This window comes from Sylvia atricapilla, chromosome 1 (assembly GCF_009819655.1).
Source record: "Sylvia atricapilla isolate bSylAtr1 chromosome 1, bSylAtr1.pri, whole genome shotgun sequence".
In the NCBI taxonomy this organism is placed as follows: domain Eukaryota; kingdom Metazoa; phylum Chordata; class Aves; order Passeriformes; family Sylviidae; genus Sylvia; species Sylvia atricapilla.
In genome coordinates, this window is record NC_089140.1 from 101,541,623 (window position 1) to 101,565,455 (window position 23,833).

At 39.6% G+C, this 23,833-nt stretch overlaps 1 protein-coding gene across 9 annotated transcripts in view; it reads right to left on the minus strand.

The window, feature by feature from the left end:
• The window catches only part of MTCL1 (microtubule crosslinking factor 1), a 103,563-nt gene that overhangs the window by 15,772 nt on the left and 63,958 nt on the right, over positions 1-23,833 (minus strand). For 6 of the 9 annotated variants that reach the window (XM_066329126.1, XM_066329115.1, XM_066329141.1 and 3 more), the window contains 5 exons: positions 16,383-16,475; positions 13,325-13,555; positions 11,584-11,772; positions 5,323-5,490; positions 941-1,195 (listed from right to left, as the gene is read on the minus strand). In XM_066329126.1, the coding sequence (XP_066185223.1) occupies positions 941-1,195; positions 5,323-5,490; positions 11,584-11,772; positions 13,325-13,555; positions 16,383-16,475 (936 nt within the window). The remainder of the gene's footprint in view (positions 1-940; positions 1,196-5,322; positions 5,491-11,583; positions 11,773-13,324; positions 13,556-16,382; positions 16,476-23,833) is intronic. The other 3 variants (XM_066329151.1, XM_066329134.1, XM_066329180.1) reach the window with 1 other exon arrangement.

Here is a 23,833-nt window from a genome sequence, read left to right on the forward strand (position 1 = left end):
GCAGTGGGCTTTCACTGATATAAACCTGTGAGGCCACTCTGTGTCTTGCTCAAGTATAATGCTCTCTAAAGAGCATACACAAGCCTGGTGTGGTTCCATTCCTGATCTCCTAAGGACGGAAAACATTCAAGTAGTTGAGGACCCACAATTTCAATTGTTTCTCTTGCTTTTTCTGGAATGCATGACTCAGAGCTGAAAATTTTTCAGTCAAGAACAGTGTTTTAACTCCCTCATAAAACTTCATTTTTTTGTGTGGATTCCAGCCTGATCATAAATTCATTAGATATTATTTGTCTCTTATGCTAAGCAGATGAAAATACAGATAGGCATGAAAATAAGGGTGTAGGTATGCATTTCCCAAATTTGCCAGTGGTAACAGAGGTTTGCACAATATTCACATGACCAATATTCTTCTGAATATTTAATACTGATAACTGTGTTTATTATCAGTCAGAGCTCTTCATGTTAACCCCTGAGTTCCTTTGCCAAAGAAAAAGAATTCAGTTGAGGCTGAGTAGTTGCAGCAGCTGCATATTTGGGGGCTAATTCATAGATGAACATTCTCTTTTGGCAACCAGACCTTGAATAACTCTGCGGGTTGAGTGTTTTAGCGGACAGAGGTGCACTAAAGCTTTCAAACAGAATGTGACCATGCTTGTCCAGGGTAATTGAAATGGGGAAATGACCTCTAACCTAGAGCTGATTTCTCGTAAGTGGTCTTTTATAGGCATTATGAGCATTTTCCTTTTACTCTCTTGTGTATATAAACTGTTTCATAACACGAGAAACATTGATGTAGCCGAGGAAGCAAAATCGTTCCTGTGCTGCTTCTTAATGCTGTCCCTTGAGCTTGGCCTGAGTGTAGTAATGATACAATGGCCTCATTCTTTCAGACAGGCCCTGCTCACCCAAGATGACTCCTTACCTGACGGCTCCTTACCTGCTCTATCCGCCTGAGCAGCTCCTTCTTTTGGCGGTCCCATTCTCGCCGGTCTCTATCAAGCCTGTCCAAGAGCTCCACCTTTTCCCGGTTCCAGTTCTTCTCACTGTGCTGGATTTGCCAGCGGAGGTCCATCACCACACTGTGACTGTCAGCCAGAAGCTTCTTGTGCTCCTCTCTTTCCCTTTTGAAAGCTCCCTTTGCATCCAGACCGAGACCTGTTTCTCCGGATGTGTTCTCACTTTTCCCTTCCAGCTGGGAATAAAGTCAAATGTTACTAGGATGTTAAACGTTCTGCAATAAAAACCTGTGTCTGACAATGGATTAACAACCTAACTTCACAAAGGTAATGGCAGAATAATAGCAATTCTTACATCTTAAGATCTCAAAAAATTATCAAATATGTTCAGTGTGGAAAAAGTTTAAAATCAGGACAGTGAAAACTACAGGGAATAACTTCTTAAGCTTTACCAGTTCATCCTCTTAAGGCACCAGTTGTGATCTTTCTGATGGGAATATAGGTACCAGTAATGAAGGAAACATGGAGATAAACTCCAATGTCATCACTATCTCTGACACAATTTCCAGGACAATGTCCTCAGCTACTGCTCTGCTTTTGTGGTCTCACTCAGTGCACCTGAAACCTAAGCAGAGTGAATTAATCTTCTGAAGACACTTCTCCCACAACAACCCTCAGCAGTCGTGTTATTGTATGCCTCTTCTGCCTTCCAACAAGACAAGGTGTTAGCAGCAGCAGATGCACCAAGATCACTCCCCCCATCTCTGAGGTTCTGAACCCTGAACTGATTTCAAGGGCAGTTATCTGATGCCATCTTCCCTCCTTTCTTCAATTACATGATTGGGGTCAGCTTAAACAGATCAGAAGAGCTGGCCCACGGTAATAGATTCATAGGAAAACATAGGCTCCCTGGGATGTCAGCAAGTGTCTAGTTGAACCTTCTGCTTCCAGCGTGGTATGCTCTGAGGTCAGAGTGGGTTATACAAGACTTTGATGGATCCCAAAAAACCTACAAGTGTAGAGATTGCACAACCTCTCTGGTCAAGCTGGGCCAGTGCTGGACTGTTTTAAGAGGGAAAAAGTGCTCAATTGTTTTGTGTAAGTTCAAGCAAGTGAAGAATTTATCCTTGGAATCTAACCTTCTGCTGACAGCTCAGTAGATGTGTGTGTGACTCAGATTGGGATACATCTCCATCCCTTAGCTCTGCAGGTGAAATGGAGTGAAAAGCAGTGAAAACTCATTTCCACCTCTAGAGTTAATGCTGTCCTCAAAAATGAGATGAAGCAGGCCTGCTGGGAAGCATATTCCTCTGGCAAGAGAGAAAGACAATACCTTCACCTTGCCCTATGATGAAAATAAGCCCAAACGTTCTGAGCAAAATCAGACTGGATTCAGGAGTGATGCTTACTAGGCTCTGGAACAGCCTCCCCAAACAATTGACTGAGAGATTATTGCTTGAGTTACTTAAATTGTACTGAGCTGCAGAGAACATCCTGTTACAGCCACTTGCAGTGACAGAGAAGTCTTAAAAACAACAGCATCTTCTGCCACTGATTTTCAGAGTTGTAGTTCTGGTTTGTGCCTGAAATGTTTTAGTTTTCTAAAATTCTTTTCCCAAGAAATTTTCTGTAAACAAAAACTACGTTTTTGTAAACTGTACTTTGTTTTCATTCCTTTTCCTAAGAGAGACGACTTCTTGATGACCCTCTAGTCTAACCAGGGTAATTGAAAAAGTTTGTCTTTGTTTCACCAATCAAATTGACCTGTGTAGAGTAATATAAAAAAGACACACATCCCAAAAATAAAAGACTAATTTTCAGTCTTCTGAAGTCAAAGTCTGTGTTGTTGTAGTGTACAACAGTGTCACAGAGTCCAGTTGTTTTCTTTCAAATGACCAAACAACCAGCCAAAAAAATCAATTCTCAAAGAGCAGCAGCCTATTTTAATGAAGTTGACATGACGTCATCTTTCTCACCCTTGTGCATCACCTATTCTATTCTATTCTATTCTATTCTATTCTATTCTATTCTATTCTATTCTATTCTATTCTATTCTATTCTATTCTATTCTACTCTACTCTACTCTACTCTATTCTATTCCCCCCAGGAATTGTGAAGCTGGGCTATTGGTCAGAGTCCTAGTGAGGGGCTCCCATACCCTTAATGGGTCCCATGTCCTTAATGCAAGTTCTCAAAGCATATGTAGGGTTTGGCCCCTAACGCTAACTCCTTGTTCCTTCCAAACTTTTCTCAGTTTACAGGTTCCAGAATACTGAGAGTTTTCACTTGCTGAGCTGGAGGCTGAAAATTACGGTGACTCTTTATTGCCTCAGAATTATCATTATTCCATATTTGAGAGAAATCTCATTATTTCCTATTTTAAAAACAATCCCCGTGGATCCTTCTGCCAAATAAGATGTATACGCAGTTCTGACAGACAAGATTTTATTTTTAATGATCTTTGCAGATCTTTGCTAAAACTCCAAAGCAGAAGATGACAGTACATTGTCACCTCCGATTTGCAGTAGTTTTATATAAGAAGTTTTCTTTCCTTTTTTTCTTTTTTTTTTTCTATGCAGAGATAGTTGAAGCATCAAAATGCAAAACCATTGCCAGTGACTATTAATTAGGAATTGACTGTCTCAAGGAAAATGCTTTTGTCAATTGACCAGCTGCTTCATAAAAAAGGTGGAAAAGAGCAGCAGTGAGGACAACAGTGGAGAGTAGAAAGACCTTGATCCTCTGTGGGCCTGTCAAGATGTTGCCAGCTCCACATGAAATCTGTGGTGTGTAAGTTCATCACCACCCATAAACATAACAAAATGGCATCATGAGAGATCCTTCTACACACATGAACCTGACAGACTTGGCTATTATTTGGTTAAAGCTTGGCTGTCTTTTTTCCTACTGCATTCAGGACCTGTTTTTACTGTAACAGAAATGTTGTGAGGAATTGGCTTAGGAGGAGAGTTTTGTGTCTTAAATATTGGACACATTCATTCTTTTCATTTGCCTGAAAAAACACTAAAAAGTAACACCCATTGCCCAGTAATTACCAAACGTTATTTATTATTTCCAGAGGAGCAGTGGAGGTAGTAAAGAGCCCAGTAAAAGCCCCAGAAGGAAGGGTGGAAACCCCTGAGCAGGAGTGCCAGCACCATCCTGCGCCAAACACCAGCCAAAGTGGCAGCCTGGAAGTTCATTGCCCATGCAAAGGGAAAGCAGGAAAGCTTGGCAGTTCTGTGGTCAGACTTTTCTCCAAGTTTTGGGCTTTGTTGCCATTGCGAGCTTAAAGTAAATCTGTCAACAACACATTTTAGAAGGAGCCAAAACAGGAACTGATTTTGTTTCCTTTTTCAAGTGATACATTGTTCAGAAATGCTTGTGGGCTGAGAAGTAGTGGAACTAAGAATTTGAATCTTTTGGGAGAAGACTGCTAAAAATGAAAGCTGCCTCCTTCATTCTGGGAAAGCAGCCCATAGTACCTGGGCAGGAAAAGCAGTGCTCACATCTCAGCTCTGTGTGTCACAGTGAGACTCTAAAATTTAGTAAATCCTTCTAAATGTACCACCCTCCCAACAGTGAGTATTTTTATTATGTTTTCCTTCTGAAGAGAAGCTCTACAATTTTTCTCAAGATCTGAATGTACTAATTCTCCCACCTCTTCCCTCTTCGATGTGTAAAATAAGAGCTTTTATGCCATCAGCTTTGGAAATAAATTCTTGTGGGTTTTTGCTGATTTGTTTTCATGCTGCTTCAGAAACAGTACATCTTCTGTGAACTGCCACACATGACACTGAAGCACCTGGCACCGGGTTTTATAGAAATACTTCTAACAGTATCCTGTGGCAGGTAGCGAGAGGTCTCTCTCCATTGAGGTGCCATCCACCACTAACCAGTAGCTTTGAATGGCTGGTTTAATATTAATATATTGAAGTATCTCTTCAGTGTTGTTGAATCACTCTTTTCTCTCCTATAAATCAAACACTGCAGTTGTTACATACCAAGGCACAGTGATGAACTAATTGTGAGCATGCCAACCTCAGAACATTTTTCTCTCCAATAAATACAGACACCCACATATCTCATTGCCACAGCTGATACATTACCACCCAACTCTGCTGAGAAAATACAGCAACAAGTTCAGTTCCTTAGTTCTCACCTACGTCATACAGTGCCTACTGCATGGGCCCTTGTACTGGGACAACGGGAAATCCCGAGAGGCAAAGCTTTGATCAGGCTTCAGGTGAGGGCTTTCAGGCACCAGAATAAAATGCATGAATAAAGTCCCTTTTCAGTTTGTCATAAATTTCCTTAAGCACCTCAGCTGTTGTTCAGAGGTGTTGGACCTAGGGCAGGTTACCTGTTCGAGGCGACACTTGAGCTGAGTCATTTCCACCTCCCAGGCTGCCTTGTGCAGGGCATACTGCTGCTGGAGGCCCTGGCGCTCCCGCTCCTCGTCCCGCAGCTCCGAGCGGAAGTCATCCAGCAAACCCTTCAGAGCGTTCAGCAGCTTCCGGTTTTCACTTGCCTGACAACACAAAGCAGATGACAAAACTGCCGGCTTTAATCCCCAGTTTCATATTTTTAGGATGAAAAATGACTGTGTGTCCACTGCACGGAAGAGAAAGTGCCTGGGCTAACTTTTGCATGAGGAAACCGAGAACAGCAATGTCTTCTCTGTCTACAGGCTGCTCAGGAAGTGGTTGAGCCACCATCCCTGGAGGTATTTAAATGATGTGTGGATGTGACACTTTGGGATGTGGTTTAGTGGTGGAATTGGCAGTGTTAGGTTGGACTCGATGATCTTAAAGGTCTTTTCCAACCTAAATGATTCTATGATTCTGCTTCTTGTTTAGCCCTAGTGCTGATGCTTCTTGAAAGCCAAAGATATATAATTCACCCTGAAAAAGGCACTAAACATCTTTCTGGACTGAGGACATCATTAATCACTAATAACTTTTTTTTTTTTTTTAATCTGTAAACCAAAGCTAGAAGAGTGTCATTCCTGAGGTTTGTCAGGTGCTAACACGTCTGTCTCACACATACAGTCATTGCTCAGTATCAAATCCCAAATATTTGTAAAAGGCATTAAAAGAAAGGGGATAACTTTTCCACACTTTTGTATTATCAGATAAAATTGTTTTGAGAAATGCAGTGAGGCTTTGAGCCGAGTATCTCTGCTAAGGTGTTCCAGTAGTCCATAATCCTGCTCCATGCCTGGCAGTTGTGCTCAGGTTAACTTTGCAGCAGCACTTTTCTTGGTACCAAAGGCATGATGGCCAGGGAGACCACTTTCCTTTTTTTTGAGGGGATCAAGGAGCAAAACCCCATTCATAACTTGTTGAGAGTGTCATACTGAAAAGGTTGTCAGAGCTCTTATAGCCAGAAGCCAAGAGTTAAAAGCCTAGCCCAGAGCTGACATCACGTATTCTTACTCAAATCTTATTTCTTTTTCCTTAGTTTTGGCATTTACCTTCTGAACATTCTCTGGGCACTTGTAAAACCTGCCATTTTTATGTTAAATATCAAAAAACATTTTCTAAATATTCCTTCTGGATGAGTAAAAGAAAAGGTTTCCCACTCATTTTTTTCACAGTCACTGAATGAGAAAACAGAAATATATCATTTATTTGTCCAAAATTTAAATTGAATATTCCCAAAGAGCCCTTCAAACACCAGGGAGTAACCAGAGTTTGTATCTGACAAGTTATCCTGACTAGAAAATACTTTTATGGAAATTATACTTGACTAGCAGACACAGCAAGGGGCAGAAAAATGGGAAAGTTTACTCAAAAAACTCAGCATTTAATTACCTGGTTCTCAGGAATGTATTAACTACATTGGGAAGGCCTAACTCAAATTAGTTGTCTCCATCCTTGCATGATAGTCTAATTGAATTTATTTTTTATTTGTTTTCCCAAATGAAGGCTTCCTGCTTTCCCTCTTATCTGGTATTTCATGAAGAAACTACATGGGGGCTTCTTTGAAGACAAGTCAAGTAAACAGATGTACACAAAAATCTAAATAATTGTCATGTGCTTTTTTCAATGGCAATACTTATAAAATTTTGTGCAGACAACTAAGCTGACTTCATATGCTCATCAGATTTTTGGCATCACTGAATTCACCTCACCCATTTTCATAATCACTAATCATACATGCCAAGGTGCCTTTTTTCTTTAAAAAACAAACAAATGTGGTCTACTTTTTCCAAGCCATTTGATGCATCAGCAAAAATATGCTAGATGTAGGGAAATGACTGCAGGTGCTCACTGACTGACCTATGTGTTTGGGCTAATGAAAAGTGATGGTGTACAAGATGGGGTTTTGCAAGAAATGAGCCCACAGAAGCAGAATTAATTCCATTAACATTTAATGCCAATTAGCAGTTTCCTGCTATCCAGCAGCAGTCTCCATCATGCATATAAGATCACCTACTATTCAATATGCAATGAGATTTTATGTTTCCACCATGCATTTTCGTTCTACTACCTAATTAAGGCTAAATTCTCCAAACACTTCAAGCCCCTTGTGTAATAATCAGAATGAGAACTCCTTTGAAGTTTTGCCCTTAATGTCACAACAGAAGCTGCTGGGTATTGAAGGCATCAAAATCTGGTCTCATCCTCTTTGAAAACCGTGACTCCAAATGTCTGTGAAGTGCTTTCATTCAAGAGCCAAGTTCTGTGTTTTCTGGTGTGCTGTACAAACCTTTCTCTGACAAAGCAGTCAAAAGGCTCCACAAGAGAAATGAGGCAGAAGAAAAATAAAACGGAATGACACTCAAGCAAGTTACATCTCTCATTCCTGTGCATACATTTGATAATTTTAGAGTGCTATAAAATTTGGTTTGCGAAGAAAGAATATATGGACTAGTACATAAAGGAGACAAAAGAGCCTCATCACAGGTTTGTAGCATAGTGGGATGAAGGCATTTCTTATTTCTAGAGGCATTACATCAATGTCACTGTTATGAGGCAAGTACCCCAGGTGCTCTAGGCTTCCTGGGATTTTAATTACCTTGCCAATATAAATCCAATTTTGGTTACATACTTTGTAGTCCTGGGGAGAAGTTTCTTCTGCATGACTTTGTACCTATTGAAGTTGGTGAAGTCTGTGAAATTACTTTTTTCTGTTTTGCCAGACTGGAGTGGTTTTGGAGAAGAGAAAAAGTAGTTTTAAGAGAATGTGCTCTGAAATACATCGATTACATATAGCCATGCTTTAGATTTTGTTGGCAAAACTGCCGAGCTTATTCATAAGACTAAGTTCTGCAAATACACAAAAATTATTGTTATAGCCTTCTCCTTCCTTTCAGGCATGTTGCATAGCAGAAATCTGGCATGGCTGTGATTCTCTGGATAGTCTTACACACAAGGAGATGGGTCTTTAGCACCTTAGCTGTTTCTAAAATTTAAAGCTTAGAGGAATGTCACTGATTCACAATTGATCTAGGACAAGATAATTACAAAGGATTTACAAAAGTTTAAAGACTTGGATCCACAGCTCTGGATTTATAGAAAAAACAGCTGACAACAAACAAAACCTTTATGTAGCAAACTCCAAATAAATTCCAGGATATTTATTGAGTCAACTACAGAAACAGGAGCATCCAGCTCTAGAAAAGTTTTGGACAAGAGTAGTTTCTTGCTGTTTGGTTCTGCTTTCAATCAAAATTCTTTTTTCTCTCAGAATTTCACTTGAAATGTTCACTGAAGACTAGCCACTGCCTGGTATTACAAGCAGTTTAGTACAGCAGTCAGTTAAAAACACAAGGTCAGGAGCCCAAACAGCAAATGAGAACCATGTATTTTTTTCTGCCTGATCACAGATCTAGGCAAAAGAAAACCTGGTGCAACCCATTTTAGTATGTTCAGGGCTTAATAACTATTCTTTTGGACTTTTCTCTGAGCTAAGCTTTGAAAACAAACATTGTATGAGAGAAAAGACATTTAATTGGGGATTTTTTTGATACTCCTCCCGGCAACAACACTACCAAACTGGTTTTTAATGCTTTTTCCACTGAACCACAAATGTGGAAACTCTTTTCTCCTTATGCCCTTGTCTTACACCATCTAACAGCCATCTCACCCCTCATAGTCAACTGAAACAAAGCTCTTCCTTTATCCACAGGCTGTTCTCCCTGATCTCTTACCAGAAACATGGAAACACTGAATTACAGCAAACCCTCCTCTGCTGTCCACCAGTCCAACTTGCTTGATTATTTCCTAAACAAGATCAGACTTCCAGCCTGGCTCTTAACCTTGCCTGACACTTTCTGCTGTGTCCCCCAGCTATCAGCCAAGGGACAGTCCTATGCAGGGAAAGATCAACTGACCTCTCTCAGACTCCTTATCTACTCTGCCTCTTATCAGCTTGTCTTTTTTCTCCCCTTTCCACTCTGCCTTGCCTATATCCCTCCACACACTGTCCAAATAAAAATCCCAGAAAAGCCAGGCTGGTGTACTTTCCAGCCAGCTGAGAATCTCAAATCATAGCAATATAAAATTAAAAGTTGCATGCTGAAATTAAGGCCTCTGGGTTTATAATTTTTCTCAAAACAATTCCACTTTCCAGGCAGGGTAAGAAAGTCAGCAGCAAGAGTACAGTCTGAAAATACAAGACATTAAATATTAACACTGAATGTTAAAAATAAATATAGGTAACCTCAGGTTACCATAAACCCTTTCTTTTTTTCTGACCTAGTTATCTCAGCCACTCCTAGCCTAACTAAAAGTTTCGTTCCTGATGTGAAGTAAGTGCTGATGCATTTCATCTTGGAGCTTGTCAGGCAGATCCAGCAAGTTTGGGTTCTCCTGGGCAGGTGCAAACCTTAGAGACTTCCAGCTGCACCACTCATTCCAAATTCCCTGTATAAACAGTAGCTTTTTCCAGTTGTGGGCTTAAGGAACCTGAAGAAAACCCCTCAAAACAGTGTGTTTTTCAGCACAGCAGTGTTTGTGAGAAGATGCTCTCAAAGTGTGTTCAAGTTAAACAAATAATAGTGCTTAAAATGAGAAATATTTACCAAACTCATTCATTCTTGCAGTGTCAAAATAACACTTTTTCCTGGCTGGGAAGCAAGGAATCTGTTTTATTTTGACAAGTTCATTTGGATATCATGCACTATTTATCATCATGAGGAGTACCGAGGTGTGGTCAGTTCCTTCAAATCAATTCTTCGAGCAAGATTACCTGGAACTGCTAATGTATGTGATGCATATAAAAATGGATTATAACCAATTTATTACCCATTTCTGCCACCTTAATTGAGATTAATGCCTAAGCAATGATTATTTCAACAAGTACATAATTCATTTGAATTCATGAAGAGCTCTATGTGGAAAGTAAGTACATGATGGAGTTTGTACAGAAACAGCATTTTGGTAGATATTTATTTTACTAATTCCAGAATAAATCAGTCCACAGATGGAATGTAGTCAAACAGTGTGTTCAAGAGCATCTCTTGCATGGCCTTCTACAGCCTTTTTCCAGAGGATAGCTTGCTGAGGAAGATAGTGATGGGTGTGGGTGACCAGCAAGGTAGAACATTTCCAAATGCCAAACTGATCAAATGAATACTAGTTTGGTAGCACACTTTGCAGAAATTAATAGCTAGAGAAAATCCTTTTTATAGGATGGAGACCTCCTGCTGCCTCCTGCAACACACAGGCAGTTAGCAAACAGCTTGTCCACAACCATGAAAGTCTGGGGAATTCAAGGTGAAGAACTCAGATGCAAAGAGACATAATCCCCAGGCTCTGCAGTGCCTCCATCACAGTATTGTGATCATAGGGAGTATATATTTGCCTGAGAGCTGTCACTGTGGAGCAGGCTCCCAAGTCAAAGGCCTGGATAAAGAACGGACCTTGGCCATAAAGGCTGAAGACTGTTTTCCTCACCAAATTTGTTTTTCACATGGAATTCTTGCTCCATTCTATTTATGACTGCAAATGAATCCATGTAACAGGATAGTCTCACATGAACAGTTTTAATTTTAAAATATAAGAAATCTGTCTTCTTTGAATGTTTTCTATTTGTATTGTTAGGATAGTATATTAAATGTACAAATGAAAAAGCTAGGATATATGGCAGTGCTCTGGCACACAGTCAGGGTACAGGAGATGCCAGGAAAAAGTTAGCATGATTTGATTTCGGCCTTTTAAAAAAAAGCCCGGTGACAGGAAGGAACTTTTACACTATTTTCTCATCATCTCTAAGGGAAGCATTAAATACATGTGCTGGTCTCTTAAATTATTTAAAGGAAATAAAATCACATGTTCTTGCTAAAAGCTTGACAGTAGAGTACAATAGATGTGCTCAGACAAGAGGAGCATGTAAATTCTGCAAACCATCACATACTGATAGATGTTTCTGGGCAAACAGCCATAAGAGGAAATAGGATTTTTCACTGATAGCATCTGTCAAGAGAAGAACAGTAAACACGTGGCTTGTGATTAAATTTAAATATAAATATAATGGATGAAATCCACTGTAATTGTTGCGTAGCTAGAAATATTTACACAATATGATTCGAGGTGATTTAACACAGCAGCAAAAAACTCTTTTGGAAAATCTACAGTTTCCATTCCCAGGACAAGATATATAAATGGTGTAGTACCTGCTTCTGCTGCTGCAGTAATTCTGCAGTCTGCAGCTGGGGCCCATGGTCAGTGCTCTCCGTGGTGGGACGCTGGGAGAAATCTGTCAGTGCAAACACAACATCCTCTTCCTCCTCCTCTCTCTGGGCATCATTTGCCTTCTGCTCAGACTGAATGCCAAAGTCTGGGAGGGCCTCAGGGTGCTCGATCTGGAACACAAGAGAGAACACAGGATCACGCTTTTGCCATTTACCTCTGGGGCCAGAAATCTGCTGAAGAACTGAGGGAAGGGACTGCGTTTCTGTGATGGCATATATTGACTTCAACTCAGGGTTCAGAACTGATCTTTGAGTGATATATAGGACAAAATGCATATGTGAACACAACATTATGCAGGCCTGCAACATGGGATTTATGCAGCTGAGATGGGTATAATTCACATAATAGATATAATCCATCACACATTAATCAAGAACTGTACAAGACACTGCTGTATTGTGTGATGAAGTAATGGAGATTAGGAAGTATCCAAATCTATCACTTTATTTTCTGAAAAGTGTGAGCAAAACATGGCTTCAATAATGACTAGAGCTGGGCTGGTAATAAATTACCCAGTCAAAAAAATCCAAACAGTCAAGAAATGTAAGCTTTTTGGTATTAGAAGATGAGCTAGTTTACACAGAAGCAAATTAACACTGCTGAAGTAAAGTAGAAGCAAATTATTCCTAAATAGCTACTCATCTCTTGTTTCTGACTCATATTACCACAGCAGATGAATCTAAAGATATTCATCCACCCTTTATCTAAGAATACAAAACACTGGAGTATTCAACTTAAGCATATTCTGACCAGACCTGAAAGGTTACCTGTACTGCCAAATGCAGCAAACCTTGAAAAACACTAGGTACAAAGGGATCATAAGAAAAATTACTTTGTTGCTTACCAAATGGCTTCAGAATTGCATGAACCTGCAAAAAAATCTTTTGTTCTCAAGAATTTAGTATAAAATGTCAGAATGGGAAAACACTATTTCTTTAGCTAAGAAGCAAATGTCAATTCTGGGTGTGCAACCCAACACTTCCTTCACAGTGCATGTTGGTTGGCAGCCACACCCCTGCTGAGATGTGTCAGCTTGGGGATTTCAGGTTGTTATGCACTTCTGAAATTCCTGATTTTGATTAAGCCTGTACTTAGAAAAGCATCATGATGACAACTGGTGTACTGCTGCGGATGGTGACAGACGTGTGTATGGAGAAGGGGAACAAATAAGGATGATTCACTGTAAGTTCCCACATGAAGCTGTGGAATTCTCCTGCCAACACAGAAACAGAGCTTCCCTCCATCTGTATTGCTGAAGGCTTTGTAAGGAACACACAGTGCACAGGATGAGAAAAACAACAGCACACAATCCATCTAAATAGATTTGATTCCCTCACCTTTCTAATGTGCTTATTTTCTTTCAAAAAAATTACTCAGGAGTCATATCTTTGAGAACTAATTAATTTTTCATTCACTATGAGAGTGTTTTTCAGGACCAGCTGTTTGTACTAGTTAAGGGTTTCAATTTAAAGATGGGTGATCTGTAAAATATCATGCAGAATATACTTCAACACAAGCCAACTTAAGCTTTCGTGTTTAATTTGAATCCCCTTTCAACATGTGTGAAATTTGAAAGCTGCTGGTCCCACATCATATTTCAAGTCTACACTTAAAGAAGGGACATCCCAGTACTCATCTGGGTTATCAAGGTGGGACAGTTACCTCTAATGTGTCCTCCCCTTCCTCCTCCATTCGCTTGCCTTGCCGCCAATGTTTCAGCAGCCACTTCAGTTTGACATACAGGAGAAAGGTGTCCTGCTTGAAATGCCTGAGTTCTTGCTGCAGCAGATTCTTCTCCTGACTCCAGGTCTTCTCCTCCAGTTTGTTCTGCAAAGTCAAGCTCTGCACTTCCAAGTCTTTTCTCCGCAGGGTCTGCATATGCTCCTCCTCCAGCTTTAATGGAATAACAGGCAACATGTCAACAGAGTGGTGTCCTGGGGCAGTCTCCAGCACTTGTACTTCATTGGGTGAGACAAACTGAAATCTCTAATTTTCATCAGTTTGAATAGCTATTGAGTTTGGCTCAAAAAGATCCTCAGCAGTCATAACTGCTGAGGAAATTAGAGGATAGCAGATTATAAGCTTTGCTTAGATAACCATATGAAAGTAACCTGCTGTGGAAGTGGATATTTACTTCAAAGATGCACAAGAGCTCTGAAGCTGGTTAAACATTTTATATCACTCATATTTTCTTCCCTCTCTTGATTGCACCTCTGCAGTAGGTTCCCAGCACAGCCACCAGCCCACACTGCTGCACATATCACACCTACTAAATGCATTTGCAGCCATTTGTACAAGGCGGGACCACAGCTGCCCTTCAGACAACCTGGAATATTTGCCTTGCAATTTCCCTCCACAGCCACAGATTCAATCTGTCCACAGTTGCTACGTCTCCCTCTGCCTCTAGAAGGGCAACACTTCTGAAGACAACACCTCTCATACCTCAGATACAACTACTGGTCCCTCACTTCTTGCAGTTCATACTTGAAGGCATCTGAATGATACCACAGTAAACAGTCTCTCATTCTGTGTGACTATATCTGGGATACAAGCAGAAACTGAAGAGAGAGGAACAGATTGCAACTCAGCATTTGCAACTCAGCCTTAGTACTAAAATCACCAAGAAAAGCTCATTCTTTAGACGACATGTATAATTATACCGGGTTCTATGCAAGGCCACCTGAAACATCATTCTTTAAGCACGACCTCTCCCTCAATAGCTAAAAATCAAACCATGGGCATGACCTACACTCAACAGAACTTGTACAGGTTAGTTGTACAATATCTCATATTGCACATAGATGAGAAAGTGTTTCCACTTCAACCAAGCTGAGGCTTCTTTATAGATGAAGGAAATGCAGATGGAAAATGAGTACAGAGTCACTGTTTACAGGTGCCAGTATCTATTTTCCATTCTGCAGAACAAAAGCCTCTTCTTTTCCTGACCAGCTCCATAGATGAAATATATGAAAGCCACCATACGCTTATGACCACAACAACCCAAACCATCAGAACTCGCCCTGCAATGAACAATGTTCACATAACGTTAAAGAATACTGCAGGGACTAGGACTCTCTAGCAATAAATACCGCTAAGAAATACATGTTTGATTTTCAAGGCAACATTCAGATGCTTCTGAAACAGGCTACCAGTCCATATGAGATAGTTTCCTAAGGACTTGCCTGCCACCTAAATGATGTACTCCAGCATAATGCAAATTTTTAGGATCTATGTTACTATGCCTTAAAAAGTTCCCAATTAAATTGAAAGTATTTACCGTAGTGGTGAGCTTAAATGCGTTTGAAATGAAGCTTAAGAGTAGTCTGGAAAAAATTAGCCATAATGGCCAAAAAACCCCTACACACAACTCCTAATAACAGTCATGGAGACTGTATACTGCCAGCACACATCAATTTGATGTCATTAAACATTCCTAAAAATGAAACAGTAAAAGAAGGGCTGATTTTAAATTTAATTTTTACAGGAAGAAAGTGATTTGGTGTTGGTGATGATTTTTCCACCAAATGAAATTACGGGTAAATACAGCAAAAGTCTGAGTAATTTCCACTAGAAATCTTGGAAGGTGATAAAAAAGGAATATTATCAACAGGATGGGCATAATCTGAAAAAAAAAAAAATTGAAGAAGAATCCAGAGGATGCTCTTATTCTTCTGTTTCTGCTGGCTGTCAACATGAACAGCTAGCTTTCATTTTGGTGCATTTTTCTTCATTTTGACAAGCTGTTATATTTCAATTCCTGTGGTCATGAATTCTTGCAGAAGACCCTAGTGGAGGTATATTCATAGAGTATTATGCTGTTTCAGTGGATAGCAATTACAAAAGAAAAGAATTTAAGAGGCAGGCATAGCTTCCAAAAAGCTTTTACAGCTGAGGCAACCAGGAAGGAAATCAATCTACTGGTTGCTTTCAAAAGTTCCAGTGGAAACTCCAGTGGAGATCAACAGAAAGTTAAAGCTAGTTATGAAAAAACAGAGATATACCACTTGGGCATAAAGAGATTAGTTGGAACAAGGAAAAATTCTTTACAGTATGCAACAATTATGCTGAATTTAGTCTATGAAGTAAATTTAAAAAGAAAACTTCAGTTAGGAGCCAAACAGCCTGCAGAAATTAGCAACAGATCTTTTTCACTCTAGGAGCTAGAGATCACAAAACTATTGACTAATCTGTTCCAGCCTTCAAATGAGCAGGGGGAGCTCATCTAAAAAAAATTATTTATTCACCAGCTATTAATACAAAGACTGGAAGCAGTGAGTACTGAGAAATACAAGAATGAATGTCCTTATTTTTTTCTCAGCTATGTGTGCATAACAACTCCTCTGATTTCAGAGAGGTGCTGGATTTTCTTTTGGCTAGGAGGAGTCAGAATAGGGTACAGCGCGAAACTGAGCTCCCAGGGATCAAACACACCCTTTCCCAGCGAGCTGAAGGGTGACAGAATTCTCCGTGCAGTATTTCATGTCTCTATCATGATTTCCCCTGCATAGGGGAGGACCAAATTTCTTTCCACCAAGCAGAGAAGCCAGATTCAGAGTGGCACAACAGGCTTGCGTTTAGGTTTCCCCAGATCCCAGATTCTTCATTTAGTCAGATGAGGTCAAAGAGACAGAGCCATCAGGACACAAGTTGACACAGTCCTGACAAACAAGGCTCACGTCACACATCATGCTGCATCCCAGCAGGCAGATTTTGTATTTACCTGGATGATCTTTTCTGTAAACTTTTCTTGCTCCTCTCGGTGAAGTCTTGTCTCCTGCTCAAGCTGAGCCTGAAGCTCCTGTATCGATACATTCTGTACAGGTAAAACATGGGAATCCCTGAGCTGATCAGCAGGACAAAGGGATAGGTTTAGCAGAAAATGTGTCGCTGAGGTGTAAATAAAAGGAAAAAAGAAAAGAGCCACGGGACAGACATCTGCACAACTCACAGTTATCAGTAGTTAAAACCAAAGCACAGTGTGCAAATAAATAACAATGTCCTAAATCTGTGTGGGAATTTCCTGTGTGGCTTCTTCTGGAAACTAAAGCTGGGATGCTGATGTTACATGTTAGATATTCCCTTCAGGCCTCTGCTATTCGGGTTTGCACTTGAATAGCTGGCTCCTGTTTCGAGGATGACATATTTGGTGGTGCATTTCTTCATCATAATAAAAGCTGTAAAATTTTAACATCTCTGCACAAGATGAATCTAATGCATGCATATTGAACCTAATTGTTTATTCATTTGCAACAATCTTGATAGGGCAGTTAATGGGATAGCATTTATTAAACTAAGTATACATAAGGTCCCTTTCTTCAGATACAAGACAGCTCTTTGCACATGTCAACTTCATTCTGTGATTTCTACTCAAAATAATGACTACAAAAATGTCACAGTGATAAGCTGTGTGGGCCTGAGATCTGATCAAAATAATTAAGTATCCTCCTTTCAGGTCCAATACTGTTTTAATCTTAATTCCTTCAATTTTATGTTCTCATTAAGTTTGGCATCCCATCAACTTTCAGGAGTAAAGTTACTTAACTCAAAAATAAAAACCCAAGAAGGCAGAGTCAGATCTCATTATTTATACTACAGTAATTAATCTTGTGGCACTTATATTTCTGATCAGAACTTTCCGTGCCCTTCACTTTGCATCTCTCACGTTGGTGCTAAAACTGATTTATCTGTAGGAAAGCGATGCTTGGCTGGATGCCGTCCTCTTCACGTGTGTGACCACAGAAAACACTACAGCACCAAACTCCTGCTTCCCAGAGCAAAAATGTACTTAAAGATGGGATTGCTTCAGGCTTCAAAGTGTAATCCCAAATTCTCAGCTGGCCAGTGTCCTGTGTGCTCCAACCTCAGCAGCTGCAAGGACATAATGAAGGTCATGGGACCGCTCTCATGGCCTGTGTTGCCCTAACCCTGTCGGCATCAGCCCTGGCCCCCACCTCCTCCCCAGGCTCTCCTCCCACTTCCCACAGCAAAGCCAGCAGCTGCTGCTGTTCAGGCCACAGAGCCCTTGTAGGAACATTTTGGTTATTCAAGATGTTTTTCTCCCTGGAACAGGCACCCCTCAGCCCTCCTCTAGGGAAAAATGAGATAAGGCAAATGGAAGTATCCCAAAAACTATCTGCAGGACCACACTCTGTTAAAAACCAAAAGTGGACCTACAAAGACTTTCTGGGCCCTATCAGTTCCTTCTTTACTTGAGTCATTTACTGACTTGTGCATGTCTGTTTTGTACCTGAGGAAAAGACACTTCCATCCCTCTGAAAGGTACACATAAAGTGACTAAGAGAACATTATCTGCCTTAGCAATTTCATCTGTCTCTGCAATGTCTGCAAACATTTTGGAGCGTGTAAGGCCAAAATCTGGTCTCACAAGTAGTTTGAAAAGAACTGCCTGTGATGGGATTTGTCAGTTTTGCACAATCATTTGTAAATCATTAATTTAATTCTCTCATGCAATCAAGGAAAAATAATTTTCATCAGAAATTTCTGCCTTATTTTATTCTGATCAGGTTTCTTTAGGAATATGGCAAACAAAAACCAATGTATCAGTTCATTAATGTATAATTAAAAATCTGTTACTTCCCTTTATGAATTCATTAACCCATTCAATTATTAACCCATTCAATTTTTAAATAAATATGTAGCCCATGCAAAGCCAAATTTCAGGAAACTTGTGAGCTAGGATTATGTGCTAACTGTTGGAATTACCTAAAAGAAATTAATTATGTCAAAAAGGCAGATGCAGTATTACATGCACACTAAGTCAAAATTACGTCACAACTGCTTTGCCTCTTTAAGGCAATACATTTTTGTAAGTCCTAAAGTAAATTTAAATTTAAAAGCAGCTAGTGCATGAATGTAGAGCTGCACATCTTTTCCCTTTCGATGCAACCTGAGAACTCTTCACAGTCTATAATAATATATAATTTCATTATACATTCTGGTCATTTCTACCAGAAGCGTTAGGATATCTCCACTGCTCAGATCATGGGAGGTAAGGGTGCTTAAGTGCCTAATAGATTGCTGCTAAACAATCTATTAAGGTTGTGAATGAATAATACTCATAAATGCATCATGTAATATTTGTGTATGCAGTTCAAGTATCTGATACTGCACTGATGGGTGTCTGGATGTTTATATGTGGAAATCAGTCCTCCATCATAAAATCAGCAGGGTGTAGTCTGTGGCACAACTGTGGTTTTGTTTTGTAAAGCAACACCACTACAAAATGGACACAACAGTTGATAATCTGTTATATTTCATTATTTGTTTCCTTTGTTCTCATTAAGGAATGCGACATCCCGAATACGACGGCCAGTGCCCAAGGTACTGACATCACAGAACAGACACAAACCCACTACAACCAGACACACAAACACAACACCATGGGAACTACGAGCTAGTGCTACTCTACCACAACACCACAGAAACAGCTGCACTTCATCCACAGCTCAACACCGACTAACAGTTTCCCACATATCCCAGTTATTGCATTACCAGATATGCTTCCACTCCTGTCCCCTCAGACAGGCACTGCCAAATCCTTCTGCTCAGTCCTTTTATCTCACCTGTTATCACTCCGGAACAAGCTAATCCATGCTGATTAGTCTTTACCTCAAGAGGATGCACAGAGAAAAGTCATCCACACCTGGGGACTTCACCACCGCTCCCTCACTGTACCGACCCCTTTCCCCCCCGCTCTCAGAATGTTGACAGCTTTTCAGGTTACTTTGCAGCTCACACAATCCCACATTTCTGCCATGACTTGTTTTTACAAGATTTCCATCCAAGACAAGGTATGGGTTTTACTTGTCTGTTTTCTCCATTTTACTGTAGCTAATTGCAACCTCAATTCGCCTGCAAACTTAATCAATTTATATGCAACAACCATGAATATGAAATTTCATGGAATCTTTCTCTTAAGCTTTTTTTTTTCGCCCCAGAAATGATCAAATAAAATAAGGCCTGAGGAGGCAGGGTAGAATGATGCTCTCCAGCATTTGTGTGCAATTCTGAGGAAGTCAAAAGATGAATGTTCTATGCTGCTCCTCTAAAGCTACATTATAATGCTTTGATATTTGGACCTTACATTTGAACACATAGTCTAAAAATTGCTACTTTTTCCACAGATTGACAGCTGGCCATTGCATGCAACAGTCAGAAAGAAAGTTCCAGTGCCTTTTGTTATACTTTTTACATGCAATTCACATCCAACTGAATTTGCCGAGGCTGCTCCTGAAGATGCACTCTTCTTCTCACCCTTTAAAAATAAACAACATATATTCCATTTGCTAGTGTAGAATAGGCAGCTGTGTGGTTATTTTTCTGTGCTTATATAAAAAGTCTCTGAGTTTGGGAAAAAACAGAACACTTCAAGTCTGTAAAAATCCATCTCATTGTACGGATAGTACAAAAAGTCTCACCAAGTTCAGTTAGTACTCAAATATCCAGATTTACATCATAAAGGGTCTTTTAAGCCATTACATTGTCAACCTCTACAGAATCTTACATAGCAAGAAAGAGTACAATACATCAAAGTAAATTATTCTTGCTTCCCCTAATCTTGGTGGGAAGGAATGATCACAGCATTAAGTTTATCTTTCTTCTTCCCACAGCTTTCCACTGGAGAAAAAGTGGACATAAGACATACAGCTTTCTACGTGGTCCTTGGTTGTTGTTGTTGTTTTGTCTGGTTTTTTTACCAGAAAAAAAGTCACAATGTGTAAACCATTCACTGTTTCTGGAAAGACAAAACCTTTAACCAGAGAAATGGATGTGCAAATTTTCAGCACATGGCTGGGAGATGCTGCAAAAACCATCCAGCTGAAAAACTCTCACATGGAATTATGAAAATTTCAAAGAAACAGCACCAGTTTAAAAATAGAACAGTCAAAATATAGATGAAAATTCTCCTCATACATCCAAAATGGATCTATACAGAAGTTTTCATTCAAAGCAGGTGGTAAATTGACTTACCTAACTTGCACATCACTGTATCTGGTTCGTCCACACTTAACCCAGTAATTAACTTAAGAGTTATAAATTCCTTATTGGCATGATAAGTAAGGAAAATGGATAAACATATTAAAAATGGCTTAGAAGAAATTATTCTTCAGTGTGCTATTCCTATTTTATTACTAGAGCTCATGGAAAACTTGTTGTTTAAGACATGCTCTCACCTTCTCCAGCATATCTGCTTTTATTTTAAATCTCTGGTGGCAATTCACTGCTTTTACATTAATTCCCTTCAGTGGTTCTTATTCCATAACCTATGAGTGTCAGAGATTTTATGGTATTTTTCTGCACAGAACTAAATGTGTAAGTCTTTAAAAGCCATCTACGAAAGTAATCAAGATCTGAAATGAAAAGTGCTTTTGCCTTGGATATACACTTGCTCAGGAAAAGGCAGAACTGAGATCCTCTGAAGGAAGAGAACTAGGAAATACAGCTCCAATTTAGAGCATCGGGTATCAAATGTAACAAGCCATATCTGGTCATTTGAAAGAGTGACATTTTTCTTCTTCAGAATGTCTTCTTGCTTCTGAATAAACAGGAGGAGATTGCTTGAGGAAACTCCCTTTTGTTTATGGATATTCCATTGGCAGAAATCACCAGGTGGAAAATTATTTACTGTTTTTCCCATTGGTTTCCATTTGTTGTCATAAGATGGTTGCTCCATGTTACCTTTTTTAGTTCTCCTGTTAGTTTTAGTCAGGGCAATTCTTACTAGTTCATCTGCTTTTTCCTTGGATTGTAAAGAATGATTTCCCCATAACAGAGCTCTGCTAAAATCATGAATAATGGATTGAATATCCATCCCAATGGGTCTCCCACAACAGCAGCTGAAAGGCTTGTTTCAGCAAGAAAACAAAGCCCTGCTCTTAAGGCAATTTCAATATATGATTTCCCTTGGACTGGGACTCTAACCCACCTCTTTTAACACGCAAATACATTCTAATAATCCTGTTGCATTAACAACTGCAGTGCAAAGCCCAAACAACAGCAGATGTTTACAGTTAGGCCACAGGGTAGTTTCAAGCACGTCTGTCTGCATTCATCGTATTTAATCAAACAGTTAGGCTCCCATGGTGCTCATTTCTAAAAACAGAAGAAATTGCTAAATGGAAGCTGTTCAGCATTGCTTGTGAAAATTTTAATGTAAAAGTCAGCTTGGAAAAAAGATTAGATAAATGGGCTTGTGTGAATAAAAAGAAAACATTTTCCTCAGCGAAATGAAAGGCCAGTGCATATATTTTCACTTCTTGAGTCAAAGCAGATTGACTCGTGTAGCCATAGCCACTATGGGCATTAAAAAGTTTGGGTCTCCATTTGAAATTTCTGTGGTAATAAAAGGCTACCTTTGGTATTTGAATAGTATTCTTTCTTCCTCATTCATCTGGAACAAAAAAAGTTAGCAGTTTTTGCTAGCGCAGTGTATGAAATTAAAAAAAAAAATTGAAATAAATTAAAACACTTAAATTGAATAATAAAATGAATAATGAAATTAAAACCTAATACCTTCCAAAATTATTTTGAGAAATCTTCTCGTACACTTGGGTTTGACTACTACAGATTTTAGGATTTCCACAGGCTGCCTACCCACTGAAAAGTTTTACTATAAAGCACTGTAATATTCTTTGTTCCTTAAGTGATTGAGACTGTAAAAGCACCTAAGTATTCCACATTTTCTCAAGGTAGACTATTTGAGCCCCAGCCTTGGTCATATTTTGAGCACATCTAGTCCTAAACTGGTTATTCTCTACCTTTGACTATAATTACTGTTTTGTCCCCTGCCAGGCTATGGTGTGAAACTGTCCATCCTCTGTTCAAGCACAATTTGCTGTCTATATTTTATACCTCATCCCATCCTAGGAGAGGAAAGAAAACGTATTGTGCCAAAATTAGCCAAATCCTAACAGAGGGCATGAATATATAGTCCTTAATATAATAACAACACTGATCTAAGATAAGGGGAAATCAATAAATATGACAAAATTTAAACAGGAATACTGTAATACTGAAATATTGCTGGAGTAATTTTCTGACCCTAGCAATATCTGCCAAGCAATATTTGATTTCCGACTGCAAAGGGATCCATGCTGAACAACAAGATTTCTCTACCTCATTGGACCCTTTCACAGCTGAGGAAGAATTACTTTACCCTTCAGTGAGAGGCTTATGGTGTCCTGAATTTATCAGGTATCCTTCCAGAGGTCTATATCATGGTGACAAGTGAAAAGTTGGAAGAGACACTGCTGAACAAATTTATTGTTCTAATCCTACCACAGATCTGTGCCATCAGAATATTTTAAACCAAACCAAACAAAACTAAGAAGGAATTACCTGTGTTAGATGAAGGGCCACTTTCCCTTTCATATTCACATCATGCTGTTTGGCTACCAGCTGCCCTAAAGTTTTTATCTTCCTACTCCTGCTTTCTAGGTCTTGCAATTGTTTACTTGCTAACCCAGCTGTCCTTGCCAGCAGTCCCCTTTTCCCAAACTGAGTTAGGGGTTTCAGATCTCTTAAGTCTTCTTGATGTGTCTACAGTATTCTAAGCATGTTAAAACTCAACCATCACAGTTTCAAGAACTGGCTTCCCAGTGGCCAGCAGAAAAGTTGCTTTCTACTCCCAGCTTGCCTTTATGGAGACATTCAAAATGGTTTTCTTCATGACCAATTGCATTGTCTGGACAATCTGTGTTCATGAGAAGGCAGCTAAGGAGATGTTTAATGAGGCAGACACGGCCTCTGCATGAATAAGCATTCAAATAAAAACTGATTGATGTTTTTGACAAATGGAGAAGTACTCAACAACCCAAAAAATGGAGAACTAGGCTTTAAATAAGCATTTTTGGAAGCTGCAGGGTGCTGTATTCCTGCATGGTGTTGAGAATCACCATGCACACCAGCATCTACTGACAGGCAAAATGCAAAGCAATCTCTATCTGTAGACTTTCCAGATTTAAAATATCCAGCAAGGTAAAACCTGGAAGCATGATCAAAGATCAGGGATTACAACCTCTTCTGGAGATCTTTTCATTTCTCTACTCACTTGTGATGAGTCCCTCAGCTGTACTTTCTCCCTTGGCAAAGCTACTGGGAGCAGGGTGATAGCTCGAAAGTTAGAAGAAATTTGCTTCTCTGAAACTGCAT